The sequence below is a fragment of the Oncorhynchus mykiss genome, chromosome 15 (assembly GCF_013265735.2).
Source record: "Oncorhynchus mykiss isolate Arlee chromosome 15, USDA_OmykA_1.1, whole genome shotgun sequence".
Taxonomy (NCBI): domain Eukaryota; kingdom Metazoa; phylum Chordata; class Actinopteri; order Salmoniformes; family Salmonidae; genus Oncorhynchus; species Oncorhynchus mykiss.
Window position 1 is genome coordinate 10,278,965 of NC_048579.1, and position 18,956 is coordinate 10,297,920.

Sequence of the window (18,956 nt, forward strand, 5' to 3'; positions counted from 1 at the left end):
CCCTCCCTCCCCCTATATCTCTCTGTCCCTCCCTCCCCTCCGTCCCCCCTTATCTCTCTCTGTCCCTCCCTCCCCCCTATCTCTCTCTGTCCCTCCCTCCCCCCTATCTCTCTCTGTCCCTCCCTCCCCCCTCTCTCTCTGTCCCTCCCTCCCCCTATCTCTCTCTGTCCCTCCCTCCCCCTATCTCTCTCTGTCCCTCCCTCCCCCTATCTCTCTCTGTCCCTCCCTCCCCCCTATCTCTCTCTGTCCCTCCCTCCCCCCTATCTCTCTCTGTCCCTCCCTCCCCCCTATCTCTCTCTGTCCCTCCCTCCCCCCTATCTCTCTCTGTCCCTCCCTCCCCCCTATCTCTCTCTGTCCCTCCCTCCCCCTATCTCTCTCTGTCCCTCCCTCCCCCCTATCTCTCTCTGTCCCTCCCTCCCCCCTATCTCTCTCTGTCCCTCCCTCCCCCCTATCTCTCTCTGTCCCTCCCTCCCCCCTATCTCTCTCTGTCCCTCCCTCCCCCCTATCTCTCTCTGTCCCTCCCTCCCCCCTATCTCTCTCTGTCCCTCCCTCCCCCCTATCTCTCTCTGTCCCTCCCTCCCCCCTATCTCTCTCTGTCCCTCCCTCCCCCTATCTCTCTCTGTCCCTCCCTCCCCCTATCTCTCTCTGTCCCTCCCTCCCCCCTATCTCTCTCTGTCCCTCCCTCCCCCTATCTCTCTCTGTCCCTCCCTCCCCCTATATCTCTCTGTCCCTCCCTCCCCCTATATCTCTCTGTCCCTCCCTCCCCCTATATCTCTCTGTCCCTCCCTCCCCCTATATCTCTCTGTCCCTCCCTCCCCCTATATCTCTCTGTCCCTCCCTCCCCCTATATCTCTCTGTCCCTCCCTCCCCCTATATCTCTCTGTCCCTCCCTCCCCCTATATCTCTCTGTCCCTCCCTCCCCCTATATCTCTCTGTCCCTCCCTCCCCCTATATCTCTCTGTCCCTCCCTCCCCCTATATCTCTCTGTCCCTCCCTCCCCCTATATCTCTCTGTCCCTCCCTCCCCCTATATCTCTCTGTCCCTCCCTCCCCCTATATCTCTCTGTCCCTCCCCCATCCCTCCTTACTTCTCTGAGTGATTCGTCCATCTGGTTGTCCAGTTCTTTGATCTTCTGTTCCAGCTTGTCCATGTTGTTGAGCACCTGGATCCTCTCCTCCTCCACACGGGTCACTTCCTTCCTCCGCCGTCCCTCCTCCACCAGCGCCTAAAGATGACATCACACTCTCACAATGGAATCTATGCTATGTTCTTTATTCACTGGTCCTGGAGAGATATTGGTGGTGCTGTTCCCAGCCCAGAACAAACCTGATTCAGTTGAACTAGATCTTGATAATTAGTTGAATAATGCATGTTAGTACTGAGCAGGAACAAAAGCCTGCACCCACTACAGGTCATCCAGAACGAGGGCAAAAAAAACAACTGTGGCCATAGACATGTTCTAGGTGTTAATGTGATAGCTTCATTGGTTGAATTTAGCTGTCCACACACTCACATCTCCCGTGACCTCCTCTCACAGCGGCACAGAAACCCAACTTGAAATACAGTATTCAGCACCTCCAGGTTCTGACACGGTAAATAGAAGACCGATTCACTATAACAAACGACCCTGACCTCTAAAGCTTGTTGTGGAGGTCTAAGAAGATAAGACATTTTTGCGAGTAGATAAAATACGTGGATCCTAAATGATAAGAGTAAGTCAGATTCCAGAGGAGTTTTCACAACAGAACTAAGCAATGTAGAAGGAGGTGTTGAGACGTGGCCAAGGCCAGTGTGTGTTTTCCTCTGTAATAATTTATGGTGAGAGGGGATCTCTCTCTCTACCACTCTCATCTCTCTCTCCTTTAACTCTTATTAAACCATGAGAAGCTACATGAAGCAACATTAAGAGAGAGAGAGAGAGAGAGAGGGGGAGAAAGAGAGAGAGAGAGACAGGGAGGTTGGCTGAAAGGGGAGAAAGAGCGAGAGAGAGACAGGGAGGTTGGCTGAAAGGGGAGAGACAGTGAGAGACAGGGAGGTTGGCTGAAAGGGGAGAGAGACAGGGAGGTTGGCTGAAAGGAGAGAAGGAGAGAGAGAGAGAGACAGGGAGGTTGGCTGAAAGGGGAGAGAGAGAGACAGGGAGGTTGGCTGAAAGGGGAGAGAGACAGGGAGGTTGGCTGAAAGGAAAGAGAGACAGGGAGGTTGGCTGAAAGGGGAGAGAGAGAGAGAGAGAGAGACAGGGAGGTTGGCTGAAAGGGGAGAGAGAGAGAGAGAGAGACAGGGAGGTTGGCTGAAAGGGGAGAGAGAGAGAGAGAGAGAGACAGGGAGGTTGGCTGAAAAGGGAGAGAGAGAGAGAGAGAGAGAGAGAGAGAGAGAGAGAGAGAGAGAGAGAGAGAGAGAGAGACAGGGAGGTTAGCTGAAAGGGGAGAGAGAGAGAGAGAGACAGGGAGGTTGGCTAAAAGGGGAGAGAGAGAGAGACAGGGAGGTTGGCTGAAAGAGGAGAGAGAGAGTGTGAGAAAGTGAAGAAGTCTCACCTGATTGGTCCTCGGTAGATGCGGGGTGGGCGAGGAGGCAGAGCTTCGTAGAGTGACGACGGGTGATTCCGCCCTGTTGTCACGGGGATCTCTGCTCCATCGCTGTCCAAACTGACGCTCCTTGTCATTACCATAATAATTGTTTTCTGAGGCGGTACCATTTCCGTTAACGGTTAAGTCGAAGAAGACGGATACTGGCTCTTTGTCGTCAGAGACCTGGAGCTTCTCTAGTTCCCGGTTGATCTTTTGGAGATCGGCTAGACCGGCACCGGTACTCGGACTAGAACCAACACTCTTCTCCCTGTCCTGCTCCGATCGCCCCAGCTCTGAACACAAAGACAGGATGGTCTCCAGCCGTTGGAGTTCCTACAGCACACACAGAAACATGTACACTACCGTTCACAAGACAGGGGTCACTTAGAAATGTCCTTTGTTTTGGAAGAATAGCACAATTGTTGTCCATTAAAATAACATCGAATTGACCAGAAATACAGTGTAGACATTGTTAATGTTGTAAATTACTATTGTAGCTGGAAATGGCTGATTTTTTATGGAATATCTACAAAGGCGTACAGAGGCCCATTATCAGCAACCATCACTCCTGTGTTCCAATGGCACGTTGTGTTAGCTAATCCAAGATTATCATTTTAAAAAGGCTAATTGAGCATTAGGAAACCCTTTTGCAATTATGTTAGCGCAGCTGAAAACTGTCGTTTTGTTTAAAGAAGCAATACAACTGGCTTTATTTAGACTAGTTGAGTATCTGGAGCATCAGCATTTGTGGGTTCGATTACAGGCTCAAAATGGCAAGAAACAAAGATCTTTCTTCTGAAACTCGTCAGTCTATTCTTGTTCTGAGAAATGAAGGCTATTCCGTTTGAGAAATTGCCAAGAAACTAAAGATCTCGTACAACGCTATGTACTACCCCCTTAACATAACAACTGGCTCTAACCAGAATAGAAAGAGGAGTGGGAGGCCCTGGTGCACAACTGAGCAAGAGGACAAGTACATTAGTGTCTAGTTTGAGAAACAGACGCCACACAAGTCCTCAGCTGGCAGCTTCATTAAATAGTACCTGCAAAACAGCAGTCTCAACGTCAACAGTGAAGAGGCGACTCTGGGAACACATGGTGCAGCAAGGACCTCAACAACTCCTGCGACCTAAGAGGTATGTATCAGATGCTCTGCTCACACCTACTGTAATGGCCTAAACCACACAAAAACAACACTAGACACTATGGAACACAATTCCTGACATTTAATCCTAGTAAAACTTCCCTGTTTTAGGTCAGTTAGAATCACCCCTTTATTTTAAGAATGTGAAATGTCAGAATAATAGTGGAGAGAATGATTTCTTTCAGCTTTTATTTCTTTCATCACATTCCCAGTGGATCAGAAATTTACATACACTCAATTAGTATTTGGTAGCATTGCCTTTAAATTGTGTCAAACGTTTCAGGAAGCCTTCCACAAACGTCCTATAATAAGTTGGGTGAATTTTGGCCCATTCCTCGTGACAGAGCTGGTGGAACTGAGTCAGGTTTGTAGGCCTCCCTTGATCGCACACGCTTTTTCAGATCTGCACACAAATTTAGGTCAGGGATACGTGATGGTCACTCCAATACCTTAACTTTGTTGTCCTTACGTTATTTTGCCACAACTTTGGAAATATGCTTGGGGTCTTTGTCCATTTGGAAGACCCATTTGCGACCAAGCTTTAACTTCCTGACTGATGCCTTGAGATGTTGCTTCAATATATCTACATAATTTTCTTTCCTCATGATGCCATCTATTTTGTGAAGTGCACCAGTCCCTCCTGCAGCAAAGCACCTCCACAACATGATGCTGCCACCCCTGTGCTTCATGGTTGGGATGGTGTTCTTCGGCTTGCAGGCCTCTCAATTTTCCCCCCAAAGATAACTATGGTAATTATGGCCAAACAGTTCTATTTTTGTTTCATCAGACCAGAGGACATTTCTCCAAAAAGTACGATCTTTGTCCCCATGTACAGTTACAAACCGTATTCTGGCTTTTTTTATGGCGGTTTTGGAGCAGTGGCTTCTTCCTTGCTGAGCAGCCTTTCAGGTTGTGTCGATGTAGGACTCATTTTACTGTGAATATAGATACGTTTGGACCCGTTTCCTCCAGCATCTTCACAAGGTCCTTTGCTGTTGTTCTGGGATTGAGTTGCACTTTTCACACCAAAGTATGTTCCTCTCTAGGAGACAGAACACGTTTCATTCCTGAGTGCTATGACGGCTGCGTGGTACCATGGTGTTTATACTTGCGTACTATTGTTTGTACAGATGAATGTGATACCTTCGGGCATTTGGAAATTGCTCCCAAGGATGAACCAGAATTGTGGAGGTCTACAATTTGTTGTTTTCTGAGGTCTTCGCTGATTTCTTTTGATTTTTACAAGATGTCAAGCAAAGAGGCACTGAGTTTGAAGGTAGGCCTTGAAATGCATCCACAGGTACACCTCCAATTGCCTCAAACCGTGTCAATTAGCCTATCAGAAGCTTCTAAAGCCATGCCATAATTTTCTGGAATTTTCCAAGCTGTTTAAAGGCACAGTCAACTTAGTGTATGTAAACTTCTGACCCACCGGAATTGTGATACAGTGAATAAATAATCTGTCTGTTAACAATAGTTGGAAAAATTACTTGTGTCATGCACAAAGTAGATGTCCTAACCGACTTGAAGAAACTATAGTTTGTTAACAAGAAATTTGTGGAGGTTGAAAATAAGAGTTAATGACTCCAACCTAAGTGTATGTAAACTTCCGACTTCAACTGTACATGAGCAATTACAAATCTTAGAATCAGATATTAAAATACTACCAGAACCCACTGGATTCTCCAATTACATTGAATGAACTACAGGACAAAATACAAACCCTCCAACCCAAAAAGGCCTGCGGTGTTGATGATATCCTACATGAAATGATAAAATATACAGACAAATTGGCTATACTTCAACTCTTAACTTCTTGGTGACATGGGGGCAGTATTGAGTAGCTTGGATTAATAAGGTGCCTGCTACTCTGTCCCAGATACTAATAATATGCATATATTAGCAGTATTAGTAGAACACACTCTGAAGTTTCTAAAACTGTTTGAATGATGTCTGTGAGTATAACAGAACTCATATGGCAGGCAAAAACCTGAGAACAAATCCAAACAGGAAGTGAGAAATCTGAGGTTGGTATTTATTCAACCCATTCCCTATTGAAATCCCCTTGAGATATGAATGAAGATTCACTTCCTAGGGCTTCCACTATATGTCAACTGTCTATAGAATTGTGAATGAGGCTTCTACTTTGTGGTGGGACTGAATGAGAGGGAAATTAGTCAGACTACTGGCAGAGAGCCAGTTCCAGGTCACGCGCATACAGCATGATATCTTCCTGCGTTCCGTTCCTCCTCAAGTCACAAAGGAATTCTCCAGTTGGAATTTATTGAAGATTTATGATAAAAACATCCTAATGATTCATTCTGTACTTAGTTTGAAATGTTTCTTCGACCTGTAATATAACTTTTTCAAGATTTTGTCTGAAAAAATGGTCGACCAGCTCCAGCGTTTGGATAGGTGTACCAAACGCGCTAACAAAAGTAGCCAGTTGGACAAATAACAGACATTATCGAACAAATCAAGCATTTATTGTGGACCCGGGATTCCTGGGAGTGCATTCTGATGAAGATCAAAGGTAAGGGAATATTTAGCATGTAAAATATGGTTTATGTTGACTACAACATGGCGGCGAATTTGACTTGATTGTTCTGAGCGCCGTCTCAGATTATTGCATGGTTTGCTTTTTCCGTAAAGTTTTTTTGAAATTTGACACAGCGGTTGCATTAAGGAGAGGTATATCTATAATTCCATGTGTATAACTTACATCATCTACATTTATGATGAGTATTTCTGTTGAATCAATGTGGCTATGCAAAATCGCTGGATGTTTTTGGAACTAGTGAATGTAACACGCCAATGTAAACTCAGATTTTTTTATATATATATGAACTTTATCAAACAAAACATACATGTATTGTGTAACATGAAGTCCTATGAGTGTCATCTGATGAAAATCAAAGGTTAGTGATTCATTTGATCTCTGTTTGTGCTTTTTATGACTCCTCTTTGGCTGGGAAAATGGCTGTTTTTATTGTGGTTTGGTGGTGACCTAACATAATCATTTGTGGTGCTTTCGCCGTAAAGCCTATTTGAAATCAGACACTGTGGTGGGATTAACAACAAGACTACGTTTAAAACGGTATAAGATACATGTATGTTTGAGGAATTTTAATTATGAGATTTATGTTGTTTTGAATTTGGCGCCCTGCACTTTCACTGGCTGTTGTCATATCGATCCCGTTAACGGGATTGCAGCCCAAAGAGGATAAAAGGCCTGATTTGTAGAGTGCTGCAGAGATGGTTGTCCTTCTGGAAGGTTCTCCCATCTCCACAGAGGAACTCTGGACCTCTGTCAGAGTGACCATTGTGTTCTTGTTCACCTCCCTGACCAACACCCATCTCCCCCGATTGCTCAGTGTGGTTGGAAGGCCAACTCAAGGAACAGTCTCGATGGTTCCAAACTTCTTCCATTGAAAAATAATGGAGACCACTATGGTCTTGGGGACCGTCAATGCTGCAGACATATTTTGGTACCCTTCCCCAGATTTCTGCCTCGACACAATCCTGTCTCAGAGATCTACAGACAATTCCTTCAACCTCGTGGCTTGGTTTTTGCACTGACATGCACTGTCAACTGTGGGACCTTACATAGTCAGGTGTGTGCCTTTCCAAATCATGTCCAATCAATTGAATTTACTCCAATCAAGTTGTAGAAACTTTTCAAGGATGATCAATGGAAACAGGATTTACCAGAGCTCAATTTCAAGTCTCAAAGCAAAGGGTCTGAATACTTATGTAAATTATGTATTTCTAAAAACCTGTTTTCACTGTCATTATGGAGTATTGTGTTTAGATTGATGAGGGAAAAAAAACTTGAATCCATTTTAGAATAAGGCTGAAACGTAACAAAATGTGGAAAAAGTCAAGGGGTCTGAATAATTTCTGAATGCACTGTTTCCCATGCCAATAAAGCCTTTTGAATTGAATTGAGATGAGAGAGAGCAAAAGAGCGAGAGAGAGAGCAAGAGAGCGAGAGAGTGAGAGAGAGAGAGCAAGAGAGTGAGAGAGAGAGCAAGAGAGCGAGAGAGATAGAGAGAGCAAGAGAGTGAGCGAGAGAAAGAGCGAGAGTGTATATCCACCTGCGGTATATTCCCAGTCATTAATTCAATCTGGTTCTAACCCACATCTGACGTTTCTGTAATGGGTTCCAAAATGACCCGGACCAACCCAACTGGGCGGAACTCCAGATGGCCTGACTTATGGAACCACACACACACACACACACACACACACACACACACCACGGAGAGCCCAAAGACGTCTGTACTTTCCTCTGAACCAGACCCAACAAAGTGAAGGAGTGAGAATAGCTACGTATCTTAGCATAGGCTAGCAGCCAGAGGTATCTGCCTTGGCACTGAACCTCCTTCAGGGAACATGTGTGTGTGTGTGTGCATATTCATCTGTGTGTGTGTGTGCGTGTGTGCGTGCGTGCGTACGCCCAAACAGTGCACCTCCTGAACAATGTCTTCAAGAGGTCGAGAGGTGAGAGGGAAGTCATCTGATTCCACCCATCCTGTTCCTAATTGAATTACTATTTCATTTGGATCATTTCAGACACACACACACACACACACACACACACACACACTACTCACCAGTCTCTCCACTTCCTGTTCTCGTAGTCTCTCGTCTCTCTGGCGATGGTGGTAGTCAGTCAGTTCTTCCTTCCCACTCAGGGAGCTGATACTGCCACTCCTCACCCTGAACCCCCCTGGTGGGGTCAACCCCGCCCCCAGCCCCACCCCTCCCTTTCCAAATGACTGCCTTCGTTCCTCTAATCCTAGCCCAGGCTCCAGTCTTCCCCCCCTGTGCTCTCTCCGCCTCTCCCCCAGAAAGAGCTCTGGTCCAGGGGAGGCTCCTCGGCTGGCTGACCTCTTTGGCTCCTGAAGGCTGGAAGTGGAGCTGGTGGAGGTGAAGCTGAGTATCTTGGCCACACCGGGGCTGGAAGAGCCCCCTGATAGGGACGGTGAGGTCACGTCTGGAGGGGCCTGGGTGGGAGATTCAGGGATGGAGAGAGAGATGGATTCCACCCCCTCTCCTTGGTTCCGGTTCATGTTTTGGGCATGGCTGTAGGTGAAGTTAGTCATTTGGTTATGGTTGTAGTTGTTGTTTGTGGTGTGGTTTTGGCTATTGTTGTGAGAGGAGTTGCGTAGAGGATTAGAGGTCAGGGGGAGGGAAAACAGGGCCAGGGCTCCGTTGTCATGGGAACGAGGTGATGATGAGGGGCAGAGGCGGGGCAGTGAGCAGCTGTGACTTTCCATTATGCCGCCTATAGACCCTGCAGAGTACTTCCTGGTTCGGTTGCTAGGCACCGGCTCATGGTTGCCGTGGCTTCGTAGTCCCAGGCGGGGACTCGAGGGCATGCTGGCTGCTCCACTAGTTGGAAAGAGGGATGAGGGTGGAGGAGAGGAGAGGTTATCACCACCGGCCACTGAGTTAGAAGAACCTCCACAGTTCTGCATCGACAACAGGGGGGAGGAGTTTGGGTTTAGTGGGCGTCGCCCATTGCCAGTTGAGATGAGCAGGCTGTCCTGTGATTGGTATGATTGTTTCCGGGTCATGGAGGTTCGGGAGGAAGGGGGGTCAGAGCGCCGAGAGGGGGAGCGAGGGGCGGCAGCTTTGCCAGAGAGAGGAGGACGATCAGAGCCGTAGAAGCGCCTAGCCTGTTCCTGATAGGCTGACCACATCGAGGTGGGTGAGGTCACAGACGTGGTGGGTGGAGACTGGGAGGGAGAAGAGTAGAAGAAAATTCATTAGGAATGTCCATCTAGCAGGGGTACTCAACTACTATTTAAGAAGGTCCAGTCACACAAATTTCCTAGGTGCAGTGGCAACCCATTCAGGGCAAGTGAGGCAGATTATTTTGGTTGTTGTTGCCTGTTATTTTGGCATTAATACATGTCACATATCAGTTTGTAAACATAAGAAAAAAAAAAAACATACAAACATTGTCTCTTTTTTTGCTTTCTTAAGGCATCTCCAAAATGCAGGTGTTTTCTGTGGTGGTGGGGCAGCCAGCGGAAAATACGGAGCGTAGGGGTGGGTAATGTTTTCTAGTTGTGCCGTGATTGGCTCAATGTTCTGTCACTCACGGGGACACTACGACGCCACAAAATCTACGGGGAGAGCTAAAAAATTCAAGACCCTTGGGTGCTGCCATAGAGTTACTGAAGTACCCATCTAAGGCTCAAGGTCATTGGCCAAAAATAAAATGACGTCAAACCACATATCTACAGTAGCTTTGATTGGACGGTAAACGTTATACTTAGCTAGCAAGCTATCAGTCATCATCATGAATCAAGTCGACAATCTACTGGCAAATCCTTTTCAATGAAGAGAAATTATTGATAAAACGTATCGGTGCTCATCGGCCATAAACATTACACAACAAGTTGGAAATCGCAGATTCAACAATGAGTGGTTTGGAAGGAATCAGTGGCTAACTGCAAGCATTGCAAAGCAATCAGTAGCCTGCTACTCAGTGGCGTGGATGTGTAGTCCAAGTCTGGGTTTAAGGGTCTTTAAGCTTAAAAGGATAAACATTCTGCACATTTCAAAACAACTGGGAACTAGGAACTGCGCCTCCAGTGAGTTCAAGACAACTGGGAACTAGGAACTGCGCCTCCAGTGAGTTCAAGACAACTGGGAACTAGGAACTGCGCCTCCAGTGAGTTCAAGACAACTGGGAACTAGGAACTGCGCCTCCAGTGAGTTCAAGACAACTGGGAACTAGGAACTGCGCCTCCAGTGAGTTCAAGACAACTGGGAACTAGGAACTGCGCCTCCAGTGAGTTCAAGACAATTGGGAACTAGGGAATTTGTTGTTGCTCTGACTGGGAAAATACGTTTTGAACGGACATCCAACTCAGAATTCCGAGTCGGGAACTGGGGCCTCTTTCTAGAGCTCCGACCTGAAGATCACCAACGTCATGATTCAACCGCACTATTGGTTAGAGCCAGCATTTCACTGTAATACCTGTTGTATTCGGTCAAAATAATAGGTTAAAAAAAATAGGTAAGTAAAAAATACAAAATAAAAGTAACAAATAATTATAGAGCAGCAGTAAATAACAATAGTGAGACTATATACAGGGGGTACCAGTACAGAGTCAATGTGGAGGCACCAGTTAGTCGAGGTAATTTGCACATGTTGGTAGAGTTAAAGTGACTTTGCATAGATAATAAACAGAGAGTAGCAGCAGCGTAAAGGGGGGAGGGGGGGGGGGTCAATGCAAATAGCCTGAGTAGCCATTTGATTAGCTGTTCAGGGTTGGGGGTAGAAGATGTTCAGGAGTCTTAGGGGTTGGGGGTAGAAGATGTTCAGGAGTCTTAGGGGTTGGGGGTAGAAGATGTTCAGGAGTCTTAGGGGTTGGGGGTAGAAGATGTTCAGGAGTCTTAGGGGTTGGGGGTAGAAGATGTTCAGGAGTCTTAGGGGTTGGGGGTAGAAGATGTTCAGGAGTCTTATGGCCTGGGGGTAGAAGATGTTCAGGAATCTTATGGCCTGGGGGTAGAAGATGTTCAGGAGTCTTATGGCCTGGGGGTAGAAGATGTTCAGGAGTCTTATGGCCTGGGGGTAGAAGATGTTCAGGAATCTTATGGCCTGGGGGTAGAAGATGTTCAGGAGTCTTATGGCCTGGGGGTAGAAGATGTTCAGGAATCTTATGGCCTGGGGGTAGAAGATGTTCAGGAGTCTTATGGCCTGGGGGTAGAAGATGTTCAGGAGTCTTATGGCCTGGGGGTAGAAGATGTTCAGGAATCTTATGGCCTGGGGGTAGAAGATGTTCAGGAGTCTTATGGCCTGGGGGTAGAAGATGTTCAGGAGTCTTATGGCCTGGGGGTAGAAGATGTTCAGGAATCTTATGGCCTGGGGGTAGAAGATGTTCAGGAGTCTTATGGCCTGGGGGTAGAAGATGTTCAGGAATCTTATGGCCTGGGGGTAGAAGATGTTCAGGAGTCTTATGGACCAAATTATATTGTAATTTATTGACTTAGTAATAAACTCCCCAACTCACAATGCATGAAACCCCAAACTGGTCATGCCCCTCTTGTTGGCAGAGTCATAATGCTCAGTTTCTCAACTTGTACACATTTTGCCATGGCGAGGAGATCCATATTGACCCCGTTCTGGGTCTGCCTGTTGAGTATGGTTGATCCTGCTGGGAGAGCTTTACAGCTGTCATACCTGTGTCATACTGAAGTACGAGGGGCTAGCGTCCCCATTGGCTCGCAGGCTTGTCTCCAGGGCGATCTTCTTGCGTTGTAAGGTGTCCATCAAATCACGGAGCTCTGAGGCTGAGCGCATCCCTCTGGCGCTGCTGGCCCCTCCCACCTCCCCATGTCTGTAGTCACTACTAAACTTCAGATAGTCTGGGGGGAGAGCGAGAGAGAGCGAGAAAGAGGAAGAGAGAAGAAGAGAGAGGAAGAGTTGATACATAAGACATGTAATTTAAAAAAGTGTCCATCTTCACCGTTAAGTGAATAGTGAAGGAAACATTTCCATTCCCTGTCCAATGGTTGTCTGTTTAGTCTGTTGAAGCCTATTGGACTGAGGAAGGAGAGAGGTATTAATAGCTCTGTGTGTACGTGGGCCAGTGTGTGCCGCCCCATTAGGAGTGAGGGTGAAAGTTGCATGGTGGATGTAGGTGCAGCTAAGTCGATTCCTAGCTGGGCTTGGCAGAACACCCATAACCCAAAATGCAGAGAGCTGCTATACAAAATGGCCCATAATACAGAGGGCCTGACAGCCAACACACACACACCTATTCTCACATCCAAAACTAATACACACATGGTAGTTCAGGTTTCTAAAAGTAGCAGAGCAACTGACTTCCTTACTTTGGAATTTGGGGAAATATAAATACTGTAAGCGGTCAGGAATTTCCTCAATTCCCCTGACGGTTCAATTTCCCCTCCATCATCGCTGATCTGAAAACACTCTATAGGTGAAAGCAATGGAGAGGAAACAGTTATTTTACTCATCAACGATAGAGAAACATTTCTTCCCTTACCTGAGTAATGGGACAGTTTTATCCATACCATCATGACTTCCAAGACACACATAGAACCACTAAACGTAGACGGGCATGTGTGTGTCTACCCAGTTAGCATGCAGTTCCTTGGAAGTTCTGGGAATTAATTTAATGGTTGCCCATTGGTTCTGGGAATGAACGTTTATGGTTGCCCATTGGTTCTGGGAATGAACATTTATGGTTGCCCATTGGTTCTGGGAATGAACGTTTATGGTTGCCCATTGGTTCTGGGAATGAACGTTTATGGTTGCCCATTGGTTCTGGGAATGAACGTTTATGGTTGCCCATTGGTTCTGGGAATGAACGTTTATGGTTGCCCATTGGTTCTGGGAATGAACGTTTATGGTTGCCCATTGGTTCTGGGAATGAACGTTTATGGTTGCCCATTGGTTCTGGGAATGAACGTTTATGGTTGCCCATTGGTTCTGGGAATGAAGTCAAAAGTTTCCTGATCGATAAAACATTTTTTTTTTTTTTTAATAAACGTTCTGGGAATCGCCTGTTCTGGGAACATACAAATCAAATTGTATTGGTCACAAACACATTTTTAGCAGATGTTATTGCCAGTGTAGTGAAACGCTTGTGCTCTAACAGTGCAGTAGTATCTAACAATTCACAACAATACACACATCCAAAAGTAAAAGAACGGAATTAAGAAATATGTAAATAAATATTAGAACGAGGGATGTTGCAGGGAGGTTCGGAGAACGTTTTTACTAGGGTTGCCTGAAAGTTTTCCTGGGAGGTTTTATTAACGTTCTGAGAATGTAAATTCTACGTTTGATTGCAGGTTTTTTAATAACTTCCTTAAATCAAATCAAATCAAACCTGCATTGCTTGCTGTTTGGGGATTTAGGCTGGGTTTCTGTACAGCACTTTGAGATATCAGCTGATGTACGAAGGGCTATATAAATATATACATTTGATTTGAATAACTTCCTTAAAACGTTTACTGAATGTTTCAATACTATCTTTAATAACACTGCTAGCTGGTTAACTGGTCTGAATTCCAGGCAGACAGGCCAAATGGAAATTAATTTGCATAGGTGTTAATCATAATAACACATTTCTTTATTTACTGTGACACGGCGACAGTGAGATTCGAACCTATGCTCTTCTGTTCTCTATCCATGGAATTAGTCCACTGTGTGCCACCAGGATGGAGCTAGCATGACATGTTTTTTTTTTTTTTTAACTCATATGTAGCTGTTCATTTTAGTCTATTCAAACGAAACCCCATTTCGAAGTAAACACTCATTAAGATCCGGTGTGGCCAATCAGTGGCCGTGACCAACCCACCTAAACACACTAAACAAGATAGAGGATTGACAATTGTTGTCGCTGAGAACAAAATGTATATGTTTTTTAAATAACATTATTAGAGCATTTTTGGAATGTTACTAATGTTGTTTTCTTATGTTTTTATGTAAAGTTTTCTAATTGTTCTGAGAACAAGACTTTAAATAGAACCATGAGGAAACAAGCAGAAAACGTTATGCTGAAGTACTGAAAATCCCACCTAAGAAACATATGGTTCTCAGAATTGTATGTGCTAGCTGGCTATCCTGCACCATTCCAGTAATGATGTGGATGTGTCACTGGCAGAAGATTATTTTCCCTTTAACCTGTCCGACGAGGCCAAACGACTTTCCCGGGAACAGACCCAAATCCCCGTAATTTGCGTGAAGACGGAGAAAAAGAGGACGGAAGTCGGGCTGCCTTCTGAGAATTCGTAGGCGATCGAGAGAAAAAAAACACTGCCTTCCGTTCTACTAGCTAACCTGCAAATCATTGGAAATAAAATCGAAGACCTACATTGACCGGTACCCCCCTGTATATAGCCTCAACATTGACCGGTACCCCCTGTATATAGCCTCCACATTGACCGGTACCCCCCTGTATATAGCCTCCACATTGACCGGTACCCCCCTGTATATAGCCTCAACATTGACCGGTACCCCCCTGTATATAGCCTCAACATTGACCGGTACCCCCTGTATATAGCCTCCACATTGACCGGTACCCCCTGTATATAGCCTCCACATTGACCGGTACCCCCCTGTATATAGCCTCAACATTGACCGGTACCCCCCTGTATATAGCCTCCACATTGACCGGTACCCCCCTGTATATAGCCTCCACATTGACCGGTACCCCCCTGTATATAGCCTCCACATTGACCGGTACCCCCCTGTATATAGCCTCCACATTGACCGGTACCCCCCTGTATATAGCCTCCACATTGACCGGTACCCCCCTGTATATAGCCTCCACATTGACCGGTACCCCCCTGTATATAGCCTCCACATTGACCGGTACCCCCCTGTATATAGCCTCCACATTGACCGGTACCCCCTTGTATATAGCCTCCACATTGACCGGTACCCCCTTGTATATAGCCTCCACATTGACCGGTACCCCCCCCCTGTATATAGCCTCCACATTGACCGGTACCCCCCTGTATATAGCCTCCACATTGACCGGTACCACCTGTATATAGTCTCCACATTGACCGGTACCCCCCCCTGTATATAGCCTCCACATTGACCGGTACCCCCCTGTATATAGCCTCCACATTGACCGGTACCCCCCTGTATATAGTCTCCACATTGACCGGTACCCCCTGTATATAGCCTCCACATTGACCGGTACCCCCCTGTATATAGTCTCCACATTGACCGGTACCCCCCTGTATATAGTCTCCACATTGACCGGTACCCCCTGTATATAGCCTCCACATTGACCGGTACCCCCCCTGTATATAGTCTCGCCATTTTTTATTTTAATTCTGCTTTTTACTTCCTTGTTCCTTTCATTACTTATTCTTATTTCATATTTTTTTAAACTGCATTGTTGGTTAATGTAAGTAAGCATTTCACTGTAATGTCTACAACGCATTGTTGTATTCAGCGCATGTGACTAATACAATTTGATTTGTGTGAAAAATAACCATAAGACAACCACACTCTCACCAAGCTCTCAGAAACATCTCATTTAGTTTGTGTTATATCTGATTGTGTGTTTGTGTGTGTGTGCGCATGTGTGAGAGAGATCCCTATACAGATGTATGTTTGTGTGTGTACATTCCCGTTGCCTAACTGCAGAGACAGCAAGCGAACAGTACTGATATACGCCAGAATCACACACATACCGTGATCAAATGCTCTCTCTAAATCTCTCCCTCTCTTTCTCTTGGATGATCTGAGCCCTAGGACCATGCCTCAGGACTACCTGGCCTGATGACTCCTTGCTGTCCCCAGTCCACCTGGCCGTGCTGCTGCTCCAGTTTCAACTGTTCTGCCTGCGGCTATGCCACCCTGACCTGTTCACCGGACGTGCTACCTGTCCCAGACCTGCTGTTTTCAACTCTCTAGAGACTGAAGGGGCGGTAGAGATACCATGAATGATCGGCTATGAAAAGCCAACTGACATTTACTCCTGAGGTGCTGACCTGTTGCACCCACGACAACCAATGTGATTATTATTTGACCCTGCTGGTTAGCTATGAACATCTTGGTCATTATCTGTTATAATCTCCACCTGGCACAGCCAGAAGAGGACTGGCCACCCCTCAGAGCCTGGTTCCTCGTAGGTTTCTTCCTAGGTTTTGGCCTTTCTAGGGAGTTTTTCCTAGCCACCGTGCTTCTACACCTGCATTGCTTGCTGTTTGGGGTTTTAGGATGGGTTTCTGTACAGCACTTTGAGATTTCACCTGATGTAAGAAGGGCTTTATAAATGCATTTGATTGATTGTAACCGTGGTGATTGATCAGCGGAACACAGCTGCATCACCATGACGACAGTGATCGCCAGTTCTGAAGAACATTCTACCAGCCTTGGTCTAGAGAAGTGTGTTTTAGGTTTGTGGGGGGTAACAGACAGTTTTACACCCTACAATAAAGCATCCCTTCTGTGTTTCTAACCCTGCGGCTCTTCAGAGACCCCTCTATGAAGATATCGCATATATTAGGGACGCAAGAATGCCTTCGTCACGCACGTCTCAATCACACACAACTGTCAGGATGGGTTCCACCTGTAACTGTATCCTCACACACAGTGGAAGAGAGGAAGTCATATGACATTTGAAGGACTATGGGCTGATGGGATCTATGGGGGAGGGAGGGGAGTGAACAAAGAAGAAGCAAGGATTGGGGTCAAAGGGAGGTCAGAGGTGAAAGAGGGTAGGGGCGTGTATGTTACCTGTGCTGTAGCCCAGGGGTGAGACAGGGCTCTTCAGAGGCAGCATGCTGTTCATACGGCTGGCCTCCTCTGGATGGTTGAGCGCAAGAAGCAGGATTTACCCAGACTCAAAGCGTAACCTGGTGAGAAAACACAGTCAGATATAACAAACTAAATGAGATGCAATTCAAACAGACAAGACAGTCAGTCCTCCCAGTTGTCTGTATTACAACCTCTATCCTATACATCTGCTGCACTGCTCAGTCAACCACACGGTCGGGTCTGTACATCTGCTGCACTGCTCAGTCAACCACACAGTCAGGCCTGTTCATCTGCTGCACTGCTCAGTCAACCACACAGTCAGGCCTGTTCATCTGCTGCACTGCTCAGTCAACCACACAGTCAGGCCTGTACATCTGCTGCAATGCTCAGTCAACCATACGGTCAGGCCTGTTCATCTGCTGCACTGCTCAGTCAACCATACGGTCAGGCCTGTTCATCTGCTGCACTGCTCAGTCAACCATACGGTCAGGTCTGTTCATCTGCTGCACTGCTCAGTCAACCACACAGTCAGGTCTGTACATCTGCTGCACTGCTCAGTCAACCACACGGTCGGGTCTGTACATCTGCTGCACTGCTCAGTCAACCACACAGTCAGGTCTGTACATCTGCTGCACTGCTCAGTCAACCACACGGTCGGGTCTGTACATCTGCTGCACTGCTCAGTCAACCACACAGTCAGGCCTGTTCATCTGCTGCACTGCTCAGTCAACCACACAGTCAGGCCTGTTCATCTGCTGCACTGCTCAGTCAACCACACAGTCAGGCCTGTTCATCTGCTGCACTGCTCAGTCAACCACACAGTCAGGCCTGTTCATCTGCTGCACTGCTCAGTCAACCACACAGTCAGGCCTGTTCATCTGCTGCACTGCTCAGTCAACCATACGGTCAGGCCTGTTCATCTGCTGCACTGCTCAGTCAACCACACAGTCAGGCCTGTTCATCTGCTGCACTGCTCAGTCAACCACACAGTCAGGCCTGTTCATCTGCTGCACTGCTCAGTCAACCATACGGTCAGGCCTGTTCATCTGCTGCACTGCTCAGTCAACCACACAGTCAGGCCTGTTCATCTGCTGCACTGCTCAGTCAACCATACGGTCGGGCCTGTTCATCTGCTGCACTACTCAGTCAACCACACAGTCAGGCCTGTTCATCTGCTGCACTGCTCAGTCAACCATACGGTCGGGTCTGTTCATCTGCTGCACTGCTCAGTCAACCACACAGTCAGGTCTGTTCATCAGCTGCACTGCTCAGTCAACCACACAGTCAGGCCTGTTCATCTGCTGCACTGCTCAGTCAACCATACGGTCAGGCCTGTTCATCTGCTGCACTGCTCAGTCAACCATACAGTCAGGCCTGTTCATCTGCTGCACTGCTCAGTCAACCACACAGTCAGGCCTGTTCATCTGCTGCACTGCTCAGTCAACCACACAGTCAGGCCTGTTCATCTGCTGCACTGCTCAGTCAACCACACAGTCAGGTCTGTACATCTGCTGCACTGCTCAGTCAACCATACGGTCGGGTCTGTTCATCTGCTGCACTGCTCAGTCAACCATACGGTCGGGCCTGTTCATCTGCTGCACTGCTCAGTCAACCACACGGTCAGGTCTGTTCATCTGCTGCACTGCTCAGTCAACCACACAGTCAGGCCTGTTCATCTGCTGCACTGTTCAGTCAACCATACGGTCGGGTCTGTTCATCTGCTGCACTGCTCAGTCAACCACACAGTCAGGCCTGTTCATCTGCTGCACTGCTCAGTCAACCACACAGTCAGGCCTGTTCATCTGCTGCACTGCTCAGTCAACCACACAGTCAGGCCTGTTCATCTGCTGCACTGTTCAGTCAACCATACGGTCGGGTCTGTTCATCTGCTGCACTGCTCAGTCAACCACACAGTCAGGCCTGTCCATCTGCTGCACTGCTCAGTCAAACACACAGTCAGATCTGTTCATCTGCTGCA

At 46.9% G+C, this 18,956-nt stretch overlaps 1 protein-coding gene across 1 annotated transcript in view; it reads right to left on the minus strand.

Annotated features, from left to right (window-relative positions):
* Positions 1–17,078, minus strand: part of LOC110489570 (pleckstrin homology-like domain family B member 2) — a 39,700-nt gene extending 22,622 nt beyond the window's left edge. Inside the window, exons 1-5 of the mRNA XM_036943685.1 lie at positions 16,958–17,078; positions 11,912–12,096; positions 8,325–9,452; positions 2,532–2,897; positions 1,088–1,225 (exon numbers count right to left, since the gene is read on the minus strand). Coding sequence (XP_036799580.1) covers positions 1,088–1,225; positions 2,532–2,897; positions 8,325–9,452; positions 11,912–12,096; positions 16,958–17,012 — 1,872 coding nt within the window. The 5' untranslated portion in view covers positions 17,013–17,078. The remainder of the gene's footprint in view (positions 1–1,087; positions 1,226–2,531; positions 2,898–8,324; positions 9,453–11,911; positions 12,097–16,957) is intronic.
* Positions 17,079–18,956: the final 1,878 nt, after the last annotated feature.